This window comes from Papilio xuthus, unplaced genomic scaffold, assembly GCF_000836235.2.
Source record: "Papilio xuthus unplaced genomic scaffold, Pxut_1.1 DF824992.1, whole genome shotgun sequence".
Taxonomy (NCBI): Eukaryota; Metazoa; Arthropoda; class Insecta; order Lepidoptera; family Papilionidae; genus Papilio; species Papilio xuthus.
Genome location: NW_013533657.1, coordinates 2,402,387 through 2,420,444, shown reverse-complemented (window position 1 = coordinate 2,420,444; position 18,058 = coordinate 2,402,387). Strand labels below are relative to the sequence as shown.

The 18,058-nt window shown below is 31.4% G+C and overlaps 3 protein-coding genes across 4 annotated transcripts; 2 read left to right on the top strand and 1 right to left on the bottom strand.

Annotated features, from left to right (window-relative positions):
• Positions 1 to 906: 906 nt before the first annotated feature.
• Positions 907 to 6,252, top strand: fl(2)d (Pre-mRNA-splicing regulator female-lethal(2)D). 2 transcript variants are annotated; one of them, XM_013324722.1, is made up of 5 exons: positions 907 to 943; positions 1,066 to 1,283; positions 4,303 to 4,427; positions 4,679 to 5,006; positions 5,332 to 6,251. In XM_013324722.1, exons 2-5 carry the CDS (start codon positions 1,100 to 1,102, stop codon positions 5,589 to 5,591), a joined length of 897 nt encoding a protein of 298 aa, XP_013180176.1. In that variant the 5' UTR covers positions 907 to 943; positions 1,066 to 1,099; the 3' UTR covers positions 5,592 to 6,251. The 2 variants fall into 2 exon arrangements, with proteins under 2 accessions (XP_013180176.1, XP_013180177.1); XM_013324723.1 differs by lacking the exons at positions 907 to 943; positions 1,066 to 1,283 and adding an exon at positions 1,290 to 1,697 and having other exon boundaries at positions 4,286 to 4,427; positions 5,332 to 6,252.
• A 1,648-nt stretch (positions 6,253 to 7,900) lies between these two features.
• Positions 7,901 to 17,869, bottom strand: LOC106126825 (centrosomal protein of 162 kDa). Its single transcript, XM_013324702.1, has 5 exons — positions 17,299 to 17,869; positions 9,965 to 10,517; positions 9,262 to 9,777; positions 8,963 to 9,177; positions 7,901 to 8,679 (listed from the first exon to the last, which is right to left on the bottom strand). The coding sequence occupies exons 1-5, from the start codon at positions 17,680 to 17,682 to the stop codon at positions 8,467 to 8,469; spliced, it is 1,881 nt and encodes a 626-aa protein (XP_013180156.1). The 5' UTR covers positions 17,683 to 17,869; the 3' UTR covers positions 7,901 to 8,466.
• On the top strand, positions 11,588 to 17,182 carry Mf-cpa (molting fluid carboxypeptidase A). Its single transcript, NM_001312787.1, is given in 9 exon segments — positions 11,588 to 11,708; positions 13,872 to 14,147; positions 14,235 to 14,426; positions 14,915 to 15,048; positions 15,151 to 15,311; positions 15,393 to 15,527; positions 15,648 to 15,744; positions 16,445 to 16,591; positions 16,815 to 17,182. Coding segments are annotated over 9 exon segments (1,470 nt in total). The 5' UTR covers positions 11,588 to 11,620; the 3' UTR covers positions 17,055 to 17,182.
• Positions 17,870 to 18,058: the final 189 nt, after the last annotated feature.

Below are 18,058 nucleotides of genomic sequence, written 5' to 3'. Positions count from 1 at the left end.
AATTATGAAAACTCACTATCGCACAGCTCACTGTCAACGTCAAAAAATGTCACATAATTCTCTTTATACTGTAGCTGTCATATCATTTTTTTCTTTTAAGCCATTTTCTATGTCTAAGTAGATTTCGTAAATATTCTGACAGAACCAACGGCGATAGCAGCACATCTCACACCAGTTCTGGGGTTTGACATTGGTGGGAGCTTTACGTTTTAAGAGCTACCAGTGAGCAATAACTTCCTAACTTCCGAAAGTCAACTTATGACCAGAGTTCTTATAGTAATTTCTTACTAATTGATACAGCCAAACACATAAATAAGGGAATTAACCTACTTGTGCGTGATATTTTTATGGGATTTCAAAAATTATGAAAATGGCAACATTAAACTGCTGCTGCTTCATCATTGGTCAAAATATGACTTTGTGATAGTGACATTGTCAATTGACATTTTTCCGACTTCTACAAGATTCTTGTCCGACTATATCCTTGTCGATTTTAAATTTAACTATCGATTAACTCTTTTTTATGTTCATGTAAATACATTTTTGAAGACATTGAAAATGTATTGATTTTTACCTGTGATGTAAATGAGAATAAGTTGGTGCATTATTATTTAAAATATTAAAAAGAACGTCGTTTATATTTATTGAGAGAATAGAGATAAACATTTTAAAAAAAATACAAAAAATTTATAGGTACGTAATATTACCAACATCGGTAATAAACATTGAGTATCAACATGGCATGCTCTTTGAAGACAAGGTGGCAATGTCAGCTGTCTGGCAACACTTACAAGTGCTACGTGATGAAATGGCGTCGAAAGTGTAGGAGTTGCTTGATTTCTTTATTAAATACGAGATAGAGTTTCAGTTGAAAGTTATTTATTTACTCTTAAAATTTTATTTAATGTTAAATAGTCATAATATTAATATACACGTAATACTCGTGAGTATACTTCTTTGGTTGTGTCAGGTTTATTTGCGTCATTACAGGTTTCTGATAACGGATAAAATGCTAATGCTTGTTGTATATCGGTAACGGAATTAATGGCATTTATTTCATTACAGTTGAGAATCATCTTAACGTAATTGTAAGAGTGCAATGTCCGAGGAGACAGATCGGCATGGTGAGACGGCGAGCGCGAGCGATGGCGTCACGAGTCCGTCGCGAGTGGTGTTGACCTCACATCAGTTGGATACTAGTAGCGTTGAGTCACTTCGCACGGCGTGGAGAAACCAGGACTTGTACATAGAGCATCTCGAAACGTTGAACAAACAGCTGGAAGGTATTTACGACAAAGTTACATCGGCTTGGTAGCGTCGTGGTCGGCGTCTGTTCGACACGCGACCTCATCTGTGCAAACTCTTTTAGTTACTTATATCGACAATACTTTAACTAAAATATCTAGTGATACTGTTACAATATGTTTGAATTGTTACTGTGATGTTGAATTGTTAGTTTTATCAAAAAAAGATATGTGATTCGGGGTGTACTTAGGTGTAAATTGACGATAGAAGGTGTAATGCTGTGTCAGAGCTTATCAAGTGGAGTGATCAGTGGAAGTGCAATGTATCTTTGCGGCAAGGGCTCAAGTGTGTACTCCAGGTTAACATGGAGCTGTGACAACAGTGCTTTCGGAGTAATCTTATCATCGGTCTGGAGTAAAACACATAACACTCCTAGTTACCAGCATGAGAAAGTAAATATGTTTTTCTTTATTTATAATTGTAAGGTTCAACTTTGTGTTTGCTAAGAATGTATCATTACTGTATTATTTTAATTGGTCTTATGTTATGAGTGAATATGTTGCAAAGAAAAAATTTACATTTATTTTATTTAAATAATTATTCTGCTTTTTGCGACATATTATTTTTGAATGTGCATTATATGGCTCATAGTATCAATCATCAAATCTCATCATTCTTGAATATTGAACATGTTTTATTTATAAAGAAGATTTGTAAATCTAGTACATGGTTAAAATTTTACTATGTTTAATGTGTCATTGCATGGATCAATGTGTATATGTTTATAAGCTTTATTTTTATCAGTACTGCTACTAACAAAATGTATATTATTTATAACCTATGTTGTAGATAAATAATGCTTATGTAGAAAAAATGTACTTACATAGAGGTGATGGATAATTATTTATAATTTGCGATGTCATTAAATTACAGTATTTGTCAGTTTACAAAACTATGATATCTATAAATCACTGTTTTTTTGAAAAAAAAATGTATAATGTGAGGGAAGTGTTGGATTGGATGCACATGACTATCAAAAACATATATTTGTAGGTTAGAAATAAATATAAATTATAATTGATAAAAAATAATGAGTTAATTTACCATTTATATGGTAGAAATGTATCAATATTTCCATATTTATTGAATTTCCATTCCATCTTCATGGATGTGGATCAAGTATAGAATTACTTTATCAGAAAAAAAAAACAAAGTCCACTCTGAGTAAGAAACCTCTAACTGAGGAATATAACACAGTACCTTTGCCTTGCTTATCCAAGTTGGACTGTATCTGTATTTTCAAATAGTGGGTTTCGATGCTGTGACATTTGTATTGGACACATATAAAGATGCAGATAACAATATGATTTAATACAAGTGACACAAAGGTGTACAGGTGTTTTATATGGAAACTAATAATTATGGTAAAAGAGAAACAGATATAACTAGTATTTTTAATTACACTTTATTCATATTACTACACTAATTATATGCTTAATCTAGTAATATGTCATTATTTAATAAATTGGACTATTTTAGTATAATAATTTCTTGTATTATATATTCTGGGTGGTATTTTCTTTTATTCATAGATACTGTGGAATCCACAGCACAGGTATAACTAAACAAATATAATGATAGTCTGTTTCATATGTCTGTGAATGACATCTTATGATTTAAAAATATACAGCAAAGAATATTGTCTGGTGATAAAGAATATGGGTCGGCATCAAATGGTTTGAAAAGAAAAAATTATGTATTTTTTTCACAATATACATTTAATCCACAATATTTATCCCAACAAAATTGCCATAAATAGATAGAAAATTATTTTTATACGATGATGTTTGTTTAAATATTTATTTTTACTGGAAAATTTTATTTAATAATTGAGGGTATGATTAGCACATTTGTTGCTTGAATTTTGAATATTAATAAAATTATAAATCCTCTCTGTGCAGAACAAGTTACTCATTAACTTACATATAACATTTTATATTCAGACTAAATAATTTAAACCTTCAATGGGAAATATTTTTGTAAACATTAATGTAAAATATTAAAATTAAAGTCACAAATTGCTACATCATATTAGCTAAAGCTTCAACAAAGTAATTAATTACAATTAATTTTGAAAGAAGAAGTAAACTTTGTAAACACTTGTAATAGAAGAAATATTGTTTTGTTGTGGAAATTATGAGTAAAGTGTAAAGATATTGTAAAATATGTTTAACTCAATGTAATTTATTACTTTTAAAAATATAATTAATTTTGAACAAATCATAAACAGGTGAAGAAACTTCACTTAAATATTTTAAAATGTAAAAATACTAATCTAATAAAAACCTCAATTTTGACTTTACCCTTTAATAAGCTGTTGGATGAATAAAATTCAATCTCAACTAAACAATATTTAGAGAGAGATTGCCATCTTTAACATAAATTTTAGATGTAAGAATATGTGCAAATTCTAAACTTGTTCAATATTAGTTCAATGCCACATTGATTTTAATATTCAAGTAAACTTGCTAGGCAAGTCAAATACTGAACATTTACTATAAAGGTAATTAAACTTTAGCTAGACAATTTTGTTTCAAAATATTTATAATGAAGTAAAATGTACTTGCAAAAAGACATAAAGAAGAATTTCCATTTGTTTGGAATATAATTCATATTTTTAAAAAGACCTCGTCAGAAGTTGTATAAAAACTGACCAAAAAGACCAGTGATATTGATAATAAATATGATTGTAGTTTTTAATTGTACTTTTTAAGAAAATGTATTTAGTTAAGGTGTTGTCGATTTTGGTATAAGCTATTTATTTAAATATGTTATGTACTAGAGGTAAACATGTATGTAAGATTTTATAAGAAACTTTTGACAAGTACAATTAACAAAAAATTATCTACAGGCTGTTATCGAAACTAACTTTGTAAAAAAATATTGTTATTAAAATCATAGTTAAATTGATATTCAAACAATAACTTTATCGGGTATTCATTAAAAAAACAAATATCCAATTTTTATTAATTTAATGCAGTGTATTAATTTGTGCAGGAAGTTTGGAAAAAGCGAAAGAGATAGAAGATAGGAATAAACAACAGTATGCGGAATCACAACACAGAGAGAAGGTACTTGTTAGGCGATTAGCTGCTAAGGAACAAGAAATTCAAGATTATGTAGTAAGTTATTCTATATCTTGCATACTGCATTTTGATAATAAATTGTAAAGCTGCTTAAAAAAACAAGATTAATTATCGTAGACCTTGATTTTGTCTGTATAAGAACTAATATTTGGAATATTGTTGGAAACAACATTAAGCAACACCATTTTATAACAATGTTAAAGACATATCAGTTTCTCGCCTCTTTGTTTAGGTAAATTATTGAATCTTAGTAATTGTTATTAAAAATCTAAATTATATATTTCCAGAGTCAAATAAATGAATTAAAATCATCACATGCGAGTCTCCAAGGAAGACCCACACTTCTAGACCCGGCTGTAAATGTTTTAATTTTAAGATTAAAGCAAGAGCTGACATCGACAAAGGCAAGATTAGAAGAGACGCAAAATGAACTATCAGCGTGGAAGTTCACCCCAGACTCAAATACAGGGAAGAAACTGATGGCTAAATGTAGACTGTTGCATCAGGAAAATGAAGACCTAGGCAGGATGACGTCCAGTGGAAGGATAGCTAAACTTGAAGGTGATCTTGCGTTACAGAAAAGTTTTAGTGAGGAAGTAAAGAAATCGCAATCAGGTATATTCTACAATAGCATTTTTATGTGAATTTAATTGTTAAATTTTTTCTAAAGTAGATAGCTTTCAAAAGCAGAGTTTCTTTTTTGTGGAGATTTTTCCTCTTTGCTATGCATTTTTAAAAACCTAATTTTATTAATTAATTCTATGAATATGCATTCTGTATTAAAATTAAGTTTTTATTGTTAAGTCATTGCCTAGCATGTTTTTTTGTTTTCTGTCCTTCATCCAGTTATTTGTTTAAAGAAGTCAAATCATCAATTTCCAAACATAATTTTTTTTTTACACTTAAGTCATATATAAATATACTACTTGTACCATTTCAGAATTAGATGAGTTCCTACAAGAGTTAGACGAAGATGTGGAAGGTATGCAGAGCACAGTGTTGTTCCTGCAACGCGAGCTACGCGCGACGCACACCACAGTGAACGGCAACAGGCCTTCCTCGCCCCCGGACAAACGGACTTACTCGGGCAGTGAATGCAGTGACACGCCCGTCGGCAAGAGGAGACGGGCCTCAGTGTTATCTTTAGATTACAATGAGGAAGAGGAGCCGTTAACAGTGACTAATGGTGATGCGGACTAGCCCAGGACCTCAGTGTTCTATCGAACACGTCGTCTCAATATGAACTAGTGGAAATTGTGAAACGAAATCTTGTTAAGCATAATTACGGATTTGTTGCATGGAAAAATTTATAAATGATTATATGTGAGTGATATTGATGATTGTTGAGGTGATACACTATAGTGTCCGGTCACACGTTTGTGAATGCTTCCCAATAATGAAGTGTATTAAATAAAAATCTTATGTACTTTAATTAGAAGACAAAATTAACTAGACATGTATGTGTCGTCCATTGACTTATGGATTCGTGATAGATGGTGTCTGATGTGATTATAAGACAGACGTAATGAAACTAAAGTTTGCGTTTAAAGCACAACAGTGGACCATGTGATCAGATAGTGAATTATGACATTGTTTTTAATATACTTGAAAGAATAACAAAGCAAGACACTGAGTTGACATATAATTTATTTATGTTAAATGCATTACTTGTGATAAATATATATTATATATGAGCAACAGAAAAGATAAATGTATATTGAGTTGCTGTATAAAGTTTTTTTACAAGCCTTAACGGCAACTTAATGCCAGGATTTAGCCGTGTTCATCACATCTAATATTATTTCATGCCACAATTTTTTCTTTTTAATTTTGTTTATTGACTATTGAAAATGTTTCTATTTTGAAATTACTATAAAAGTGTATATATAGCTATGTTAATAAACATATACCTGACAACGGACTACAGTTTATTATTTCTATCCTAGGTTTATTTATTAATCCTGACTTACTAGCAATTTTGTTGGTTTTCTTTGTGGGAAGTTTTTTACAGATGGACACGCAACATAGTGTACAAATAAAATCTATACTAAGGAATTCCCAAAAGAAGAAACTACTCACAGTTAAATGTACAATAAAATCGTTAAAACTAAATAGTAATGGTACCTTACAAAAAATGTAACAGGCTAAAACTTTATACGGTCCAATGATTTAACTGACAACACGATTTCGACCATTTATAATCCAATTTTAGTTCTGTATCTGCTTTTTGTGATTTTATTACGCGATACCAAGATAAAGCATTAACACCATGACTTATAAGTATTGGGAAAGGCAGTAGAAATACACTATAACTTGTTACTGCTTTTAAAACAAAAATAATAAATAGGGTTTTACACTCAATAGAAGACAACCGCAACTTTCCCAAACTATGTAAAAATTCTTATAGTGCTATTCTATTTAGGTGGATCAGGCCTGTAATTTATCACATGCAGGATTTCGACTCGAATCACTAATATACTAAACAGACAAAAAGAAATCAACTTTTACGATGTAGTGTGACTCACAAAGATTTTAATGGAATGAATCAGACAACCGGTTGCCAAGATATTAAATAATTTTCCTTATTTTAAGGTATTATGAATAACAAACACTTTTTTTTTAATTATATCATTTAATGAGAAGCAAGTTACGTGAATGCTTCGGCCGTGCTCACCTCGTCGGGGGCACTGCCGCGCCTCCAAATACATAAGAGATGAAAACCACAAAAAATGCTCCAATCTTGCATTGAATTTCAGTCTAAAACCTCTTATCTGTAGAGTACTTCTTGCACATACTCGTTAATTATTAGGCGTCATAAAAATGATAATTTTATTATAAATTTAAATTTCTATGTAAATACGTGACTCGTTAAACAAGCTTTTACCGTAACATGTTTTAAAAGCTAGCACCGTAAGCCCAGTGAAATTGGGCCGGGCGAGACACCTACTAACCTTACATTTATCGACTAACATTTTCTAGAGATAACTAATGAATGGAAATTTTCCCACAATAATATGAAGTTGTTTGTTTATAAATGTTACTACTTAAAGACAAAATCAGGTTGAAAAAATTAAAAACAAATGTACATACGAGTTATTGCGTAATTGTTTTTAATTTAATTTTGTAATCTTCACAGACGACAAAATTAAATTAAAATTATATTGTGACTGAAAATTAAAATGCATTTTTTTTAAACATGACGTAACGGCAACGACTAAAAAAACAAATTGTTTTTAAAGTGCCATGTAAATAAATTAGGGAAGAAATGTTTCCACCTTATTACGAAAGGTTCTTGAACTTTGCGCGTGACATAAAAAGGCCAAATACGAGTCAGTACGAAGTTTTATTGAATAAAGAAATATTTTATAAAGAAATCGCATTAACAATGTTGATTACGGTCAATTAATATCGATTAAATTATTGAAAAGTTCTTATAAAAATATTGGAACAAATTAGTATAAATAAAAGGCTATTATTATTTAATACTTATATTTATTTAACACGTTTAAGGCACCGCAACAATAACTTATTTTGTAGAGTAAAAATCTCATGAAAATATTGACTAGAGGTAAATGTCACTAGGCACTAAAAACATTACCGTAAATTTTCACTGAATTCTTGTACAAAAACTATTTCTCATCACTATCATTCTTATTGGAAAAATAGAGATAGCAACATATTTTTGTACAAATATTTTGTGTGGAAACTTACAATTAAAAGCACATTTTAAGACTACAATTTTATGCGTTGTAACAACAGTCTAAAGGTCACTTTATTTTTGTATTATAATCAGCCATCATCAATGGTCCCAATCAGCCACAATAATGCAATATCATTATTACTATAATTTTTAAAACTAAATTAAAACGTATACATTATGAAAACGCTTTAAATAATCACATAACATGCTAAATTAAAATCACACTGAAACATCGTTTCGGTAGAAAACATGAAATAAAAATATATTTTGGAACAGAAAAAAAATGAAAAAACATTTTCTGTCGTTGTAAAAAAAAGTGTTCCTTTGCTTATCCTAGAAATACACTTTGATATTCTAAATAAATAAAAATTAAATTCAACGTTTATTATTAGAAATTATATTATCACCACCGGCCCTAACGTCTACATCTCTCTTACCGTTACATCGTAACTTTTCATCCGCGGCCCTGACGCGTTCTTGTAAGATTTCGACCGTCCGGTTCAATAACTTGATCTCTTCTTGCAATGGATATAACTGCATATTCATCTGCATTAGTTCCTTTTCGTGTGCTAATTGTAAAGTGTGAAGCTGCAAGAAAATATCAAATTTTTCGTAGAAATATACGTCTCAATCGAAGGGCTCGAGTTTACTCTAAGTTAGTCTGTACTAGAGAAATGGGAATAAAATTTTAAATACTCTCTCAAATACTAAGATGTACATAAACAATCGCAACAGTACCTACATTAAATAAACTAATCATTTTATGGCTTGAAAATACAATTATTTTACAAAAAATAATCTTTCTTTTTGCAAATTATTTTGGAAAAATGGAATCATTCTTGGCTGAAAAACATTTTATTATCACACTTACATCTTGTATACGCTTCTTTTTCAACAATATAAACTCTTCATTAGTTCGTTTGAGAGAATCGAGCAAGCTTGACTTTTCCTGCGCAAGAACTTCCTTTTGTTTTCTAGCTTCAGAAAGTTCAGATTCAAATTCATTGGTCACTTTAGCTAGAATATTTTCAACGGATTTGGTTTGTTTACAGGGTGTCCTCTTTTGTGGATGTAAATTCGCTAACACTGAAAAAATTTTATAATTAGGTTAAAAGGATCGTTGATAATAGTGTATTAAATGGATGCAGTGTGCTACTGAATTTTACAAACCTTCTTTCTCTTTCTGCAAGTTTCGTAAATTCTTTTTCAATTCTTCTGTCTCTCTATTAATTTTGGAGATTGTTCTTTGCTTCACAGTCAACTCAGCTTGCAAACCTTTTATTGTGGCTATGAGATAACTGTCTTCTTTTAATTTGTTTAAAAATAAAGTGGAGTTTTGCGATATTCGACTAACTGCAGACGACGCTCTATCTGGTTTTGAAAAAGTCTGAGTGCCAACTGTATGTCGACTTACAGCCAACGTTTGGACTGAAGAATCCTTTAGATTAGTTTTATTGACTTTATTTTTAAGATCTGTATTAACCTTACGATCTTCCATTAATTGTCTTTCAACATCAATAATATGACTCTCGTATTTGTGCTTCATATCACTAAACTTCTCTTGTAATGTAACAAGTATACTTTGGAAGTGATTTTCTTTATCTTTTAATTCCTGCTCCAAACGAGCAATTCGTTCTTCTAATAATTTCTTCTTATTATCTTCAACTGTCGATGATTTTGATGCCACTGAAAGAATAGTAATTATTAAAACGACTTTTATACTATTCAAAAGCTCCGAAGGGCTCAGCGCCATGTTAGGGGGTGATTAGGCTATTGTCAAAAAGGCTGGCCAATGCGGGTTGGTTTTTACACATATTTTCGAATTTCTTCACAGATATGTGCCGAGAATAGACTGATAGAGAATTTTACTCACCAATCAAAGCAGAAACAGAGTCAGGATGTTTTCGACGTAAAATCATTTCCATTTCCTTAACTTGTCTTTGTAGATCATTGATAACTATTAGATCTTTTTCGTGTTGTGAAGTTAAACTTTTCCTTTCATTTCTTTCCTTGTGCAATTCAGCTCTAATATGCGATTCACAATCTCTTATTGAATTTAATTCGGAATTTTTATTTTCATATTCTTTAGATAGCTTATTAATAAATTTTTCACATTCATTTAATTTTAATTCTGCGATATGTTTTTCATTATTAATTTGATCTAATTTTTTTTTGAATAGTTTATTGTCTTCTGTTAGTTGTACATTTAATAATTCTAAAGATTTCACTCGTTCATTTGTATCTTTTAATTCTTCTATTAAATTTTCATGTCTGCACAACGAACGTTTCGGGGAATTATTTGCCGTCTTCACTTTACCAACTTCCTTTTTCTTACAATCTATAAATCCAGCTGAAAATGGTCTCGTTTTTGTTTTACGACGATTTTCAGTGTTATCTTTACTATTCACTTTTATATTTTCATTTACCTTAAATTAATCAAAGAAATCAGTAAGTAGAAATAAACTATACAACTAATCCAATAGTCGTAAACAAATCAAAGTAAATTAAACGTTAAATTCTTTATTGGTAAAAATTTCATTTGCATTTTCATACTTAGGTCAATGACTTGAGATATGTTAATAAAATAAAAATAAATATTTGAAACAATACTATTACATTTACTAGAAGAATGATCAAATTTAAATGACCATTAAGTGAACTACTAACTACTAAATTATTTAATTGTAAAATTCTTATAGAAACATTTACTTTTATCGTATTATGATATAACTGGAACTGAGAGGCAATGACCGGTCATGGCGCCTCTACGTCAAGAAGAAGGTTGTCATTCTGGTTCCAAAACAAATAAAAGCACGATGACGTGTTATTAGTTGCAATGGTTAACATTCTTATTGCCGATTTAAGAGTGTTAGAATGTAACTACTTTTGCTGCTTCAAAAACGTTGATTTTATTTCATTTTGAAGACTACGTATGCCTAAACTTTTTTAATAATTCAATTGTGTATAAGTGAATAATAAGCAGTTGCTGTTTTAACGTAGGAAAGCACTGTGAAGATCGTATTTCGCAGACCTATGGATAATAATGTTTTAAATAGACATGATTTAAGTATAAAAGGGTCGAGTTATTTAAACTAAAATATATTTGAAACACTGTCACATTTTTTTTTGTAACGACCTATAGGTTTTAAATGGTGTATGAAAGAGGAAAAAAGCTTTTGTATAGATCGGTCGAAGACCCACAAAAGAACTAGTGTTCCAATATACCTAAACTTATTTATATGAAGCTATAGCAATTGTCTTAAGAATTATTTAAACTTTAGGAGGAGGAAATCGATTAAAATTTGGTTAAGTAGACATATTTTAGTATGTAACATAAAATGTAACGAAATTGTTTTACCTGTTAACACAAAAAATACACTAAACAAATCCCATACAACAAGAATAATGAGTCATCTCGTAATACATCGATGCGGTATCATTGGAATAGAGCTTATAAGTTGAGCATCGGCTGCGCAGGCGCATCAATGCGACCTGTGTCGTGTTGACCGCAGCTCCGACATCAGTAGCCATGGAGACGTGGTCACGGACGGTCGTGCTGCTGCTGGTTGTCACTGTTACCTGCTCAGCTCTCATAAATGAACTACCTCCGGGAAAAGGTACGCTTTCCCTGCACTAACATATTTTTTATCTTTAATTCTCTTTATTAACAGGCAATATGTGTTTTTTAAAAATATAAACGTAAAGAGATTATTTTAACTATCGCATAGTTCTAGCTCTCGGTAAATGGCAATGCGAATCTACAATTTAATTATTCCCAGGCCGTAGGTTTAAGATTAACTAGTGGAGCAAAATGTACATCTATATACACTGTTAATAGAATCTAAGCATGCTATATAAAAATATTCCGTAACATATTTCGTAACATCGCATACTCTTTAGGAAAAAACATTTTTTTTTGTCTAACTGTCTGTCAGCAAGATCGCGTCTGTTCTTTACTTATCTCCGAAACGGCTGAACTGATTTTGACGGGAATTTTATTGGAAGCTGATTATGCCGGAGTAACATTTTTTTTTAATTCCACGGTGAACAAGTCGCGAGTAACAGTTAGTAACTCAATAAGGGCGTCGTTAGCTAGAATTTCTGAGGTAAGTTAGATTTGTACAATCCCAGATGACAAATCTTAATATAAATTGATTATTATGAAGACATATAATGCATAGAATTCTGAGATCAGGAACTCTAGAATCAGTAAAAACTTAGGGTGTCTTCTACGTATACGTAAAATTGTTATTTATTTAGCACATCCGATGTACATATATTATCAATAAAAAGTGGTTTTAGTAACTAAAAACTACAACAAACAACACAATGTAATGAATATTTAACACATAATTTGGTTTTTAAAAATGATTAGTTACAAAAAATAATTTCTACGAACTAATAAATCATGGTTTTAAGATCGATAGATCACAATTTTTTATAATATAAATGTTTATTTTATTTCTCACATTTTCCTTATCTCTAAGGAAAAGTAATTATTTTTATAATATTATAATTAAGTTTTAACTATAGCACAAGGAAAATACTATTTCATAATTGGGCAGAATTTTTTTTACAATTTATAAGGAAAAGTTTGTTTTCTTTTACTTTCTATTTCAATGTTTATTCCATGCATGTGCTCCAATATAAAAAGTTACGGAATGAATGTGTGTATATCATTATGAATTCCGTACAGCAAACGACCGTGTATACCAACATTAAATTATACTAAGCTAATCGTCCCGAACATGCTTACAGATAACGGTAAATACTTAATGCCTAAAAAGCTGACCCCACTATCTTGAGGGGTGCAAGCTATGCAGAGAGAGAAAGAGAGAGAGTTATACCTGGAATGTCTAGTTTATATCTAACTTTTGTCATGTAAATTCGAAGTACTACTTACCACTTAGAGATATTTTGGTCATTTGGATATTTCATTAAAACAATACTAATGAAAATTTGCTTCATAAAAGCTTTTTCAACCTTTTTTCGTGTTTATAGTCATGGAAAGGAGCGGCTAGCAATAATTTTGTTATACCTCTGTTTCACTGAATATATTGAGTTTCAAAAGAAACCTACTACGAGTTGTCGAATAACGAATTTTACTAAATTTAGCAAAACAAAACAATACTGAATTTCCGTAAAAATGTGTATATCGTGTTTTTAGTATAAAATATATGGTTGCGATGTTATACCGTTAGGCAAACGGAGATCAGGTCAAGCGCCGATGGAAAACAAGCATGGACCGGAGAAAGTCATTAAACGTGACACGCAAGGAACAGCAAATGCATACTAAAAGCATTTTCTACATTAAATGCGACACATGTCATCGTAATAAATAAAACACGTCTGAACGATCCGCCAAATCAATTGAAATATTTTATACTAACTTCACTTTATAAAATTATTGGTGTCAGTAGAGACACGTTGAATTCTAATTTACCGTACCGTGAGATTTCTTTTCCGTTATCTTTGACACAAAAATATTGCTTAGATATAACTGTAGCCTTGTTTTTGCTGAAATTATATTAAATATAATTCACAATTTGCTTTCTGATAAGCATTTCCTGGTGCCTTCCACAGAATAAAAGTTAGGATCCTTATCATACAATTTTAAATCATTAAAATTGTTGTGCACAGACCCATATACTAACTTACAAAGAGAATGCAAAAAACAATGCTTATGTTAATACTAAACAATGAATTGTGTTGAAGGACACAATTAATACTGCGTACATAGAACCACGAACAGTGTGGCTTTAGCTTGATTTCCTTTACAGAATGGCCCGCAAATAATTCTGTAAAACAACCATTTGATGATGACCCCGAAACGACAACAATACTCATTTTATCAGAGAAGGAACCATCGAATCCTAGTGCTGAGCGTTTAGAAGAAGTCGAAGGACCTGAAGAAACTATTACTGATGCTTCATTGCCTGTTCTAAGAAGTACATCACCTGAAAGTAGAGTGGACTACACAGGCGCACAAATTTGGAAAGTTTCCACACAGAATACTAACGTTAGGGGCGTTATTTATCGTTTGAGGAGACGAAATTGTAAGTCCTAGTCCCCTAATCATCATATAATCATACATATTATATATTCAAATGACACAAATAACTTAACAATATTTTCTTTAACAGTAATTTCTACGTGGGGTGGGAATCAATCTTCTATTGACATACTCGTAAAGTCTAATGCAGTTAATAATGTTACGAGAGTTTTTAAACGTGAGAGAATACCAATTGAAGTGGTGATCGAGGACTTGCAACAGAGAATCAACGAAGAAAACCCTCCGCTAGATCCAAATGAAGTTGAACTTCAAAATCGTAGAGGTTTGTAAAAGATTTTAATACTTCGTAGATATATGATCATGTTGTACAAACGTGCATAAAAAGGTAAGCTAGAATCCAATGATTTTGTTGCAGCAAGAGCTTACAATTTTTGGCGTTACAGGGCAAAATATCGTCGTCCGAGTTTGGTAGGTGCCTACTTGGGTTACAATTCTATAGATCTACCAATGGAGTATTGGCCGTATGCGAATTGGGGTTCGTCATAAAATACCCAAAATATGTTCGTGTGGGCTAACGATTGTTTATTTCTATATTAATTATGTCTTGTGTTTTGGACGAAAATAAAAATTGTCGCATGCGTCTATCACTTCATCGTAACTAACTATAAGCACAACTATTTATTGCAATTTTCTTGTCATCCTAATTTTTGTGCAATTCGTAGGCCTTTCGTTTTAAAATATGTATGTGGTCTTCTTAAGTAAGTTAAGGCCCTAATTACTAAGATTGGTTATATTTGGTTGTATTCTTAGGTCATCGTATGACATGGAAGCAATATCACCGAGTGGAGGACATTCACGGCTTTATGGATTACTTGGCTAAAACATATCCGAAAATCGTCAGCGTCAATAGTATTGGTAAATCTTATGAAGGGCGTGATTTGAAGGTTTGTTTTCTATATTCTACGGACAAATAATAAAAATATTCCAGTTTTTGCCATAAGTTTTCATGGATAAATAATGTCAATTTTGTGTACAATGTATTGTAGGTTTTGCGGATATCGGACGGCAAACCAACTAATAAGGCCGTATTCATAGACGGAGGAATCCATGCCCGGGAATGGATCAGTCCCGCAACTGTAACTTATTTTATTAACCAGTTCGCAGAAAACTTCGACGTAGAGACTGATGACATCAAAAATATTGATTGGTAAATCCAAATTACTCATCTGATCGTATAAACAAAATATTTTGTAATAATGCACCACTTTTAAACCGTTTTATTTTTTAGGTACTTCTTGCCCGTTGTGAATCCTGATGGCTATGAACATACTCATCAATCTGACCGTTTGTGGAGAAAGAACAAAAAGCCAAGTAGAACTACTAGTCGTACGTGTATTGGAACTGATCTGAACAGGAACTTCGGGCACGTATTGCTTTTGAATACAAAATGAACAAGCTTAAAATATAACACTAATCTATGTCATATTTAGTGCAGTATTTTGTATATTTTGTCGCTTCCTACAACTGTATTTTCAATGCATAGATATCGATGGGGAGGCAAAGGTTCATCCGGCAACCCGTGCAGTGAAATCTATCGCGGCAGTAGCGCTTTCTCTGAACCGGAGTCGAAAGCTCTATCAGTAAGTTATCCATACTAAACATAGGTGTTTAGTGAGAAAATGTGATACATAAGCTGGTAATTAACTATATAATATAAGATATTGCGTACTTTAAGTTGTTTACTAGTAAGTGTTATCGGCATATACTTGGACGATACTTAAGAAGAGATTAACTTTGGCCATTACATGTAATACCCATTTAACATAACACCATTATCTTAAGTGTTCTTATCTATGTTACACCAAGTTGTGCTTAATTTATTTTATGGGTTATGGAGAAAATATGCAAGCCTTTTTACGGACATTAAATGCAACATTCATCAGTAACTTTGTAACATCCCCAACGGTATTGTTACTTATACAAGCGATTACATTTCCGGCTTAACACTTAAGCATGAACATTTGATGGCAACGAACATAACAGATTGATGGCTAATGACTGCGTAATAAATGAGAATAGATACGAAAGGCGGGAGGAAGACATGTTTCTACTCCATAATAAAGTCAATTCATATAAGTCACTATTGTCTTTTTAATTTAACATTTGATGTAATATTCAGGAGTTAACTTTGATTTCTAATTCTTGACGCATTTATTTCGTTTCTGTAAATTTGATACAAAAACGAACTTCGTACTTCTAAAGAAACTGCAGAATAAATACCACGAAAAGATAGCAAAAGAATTTGGAACATAATAAAAATCGTATATTTCATTGATGCAGGATTTCATCAAGAGCAGTTCGGCGAACTTCACAGCGTACATAACGTATCATAGCTACGGGCAGTACTTGCTGTATCCTTGGGGATACGACAATGCAGTACCTCCAGATTACAAAGACCTGGATGAACTTGGCAACAGGATGGCATCTGTAAGTCGCCCATACTAACCTACACATACCTATGTTATAAAATAAATTACCTACCCTTTTACATGTGTCTTACATTTATTATTTTTTTTGCATTTATATATAATATACTGGGGCTTGTTTTACAACAAGAAGGCATCTTCGTTGTCAGCAAATAAAAATACTTAAACAACGTATTGTACTCTAATCAAAAGGATTGTAACTAAAATTATTGCAATTATTTCAGGCTATAAGACAAACCCGTGGTTCATCATATCAAGTGGGCTCTTCAAGTGGCCTTTTATACCCAGCATCTGGTGGTTCTGATGATTGGGCAAAGGGTCAAGGGATAAGATACTCATTCACTATAGAACTAAGTGACACCGGTCGCTATGGTTTTATTCTACCCACATCATTTATTGAACCAGTTGCAAGAGAATCATTGAATGGACTGAGAGTGTTAGCTGCACAAGTAGCTAAACTATAATTTAAATTTAGAATAAGCAGCATTTATTAGTTTGTAATAAATATTTATTAATTTTAAGAACATTGTAGTACTCTATTTATTAATATTTATATTTATAAGAGTTGTACAATTAAACAGATTGAATTCTTTGTCTTGTTTTATTGGTGAACCCTGTACGTTACTTTTATATTTAAATTTATTTTAAAGAGATTCAAGATTATATTCTTTTTACTAGTTCATATATTTCACAAGAAATTATACATACCTTCTGATGTCCAAAGATTTTATGATCAATTTCAATGTTGTTTTCATTGGTATGGTGCTTCGTAACTTTTATTTGAGGTATTTTATCCACCGTATTAGATGAAACACCATTGGGTATACCAATAATGGGACTACTGTTCAACAAATTCTTGGTCTCATGTGCAATATCTTCGGCTCTCTTTAAAATCATATCAACGTCCTCAATATCCTCTCCGATTTCAGCATCTTTATTCTTAATAGTAGACAGTCTTTTTAGTTCATTGAGTATATTTCTAATTTCATCGTCACTATCTTTAGATTCACAAGATTTTTCAATTAGTAAAAATTCTTCATTAAGTATATCTTCACTGGTTGGTTCATTACTGGCTAAGGAGTTATTGGCCATTTTCACTAACTATACTAGTAAAACTACGAGAATATAGGCACCGAAACATAAGATTCGAAAAGAAAATTAAACAATTTCAATCAAACTAGCAGTTGCTTAGCAACGGCTTTGTTTGGTATTCTTAATTGCTTCTATTGTTCTGGTAACAGAACCTACATGACAGTAAAAAATTTCAAATGCCTTAACTACCTTGCTAACTTGCCTGCCTGCCTTTGTTATTATTTAAATAGCATAACAAATTGTAAGCCAAACAATTAATTGAAAGTAACAAAAATCTATGTAATCAAAATCTTAAATATACTCTGTCCAAAATACCCAGTGCAGTGCTCTGTCATTGTCAGTTTGACAGTTGACAGCGTTGCGTTATATTTATGTT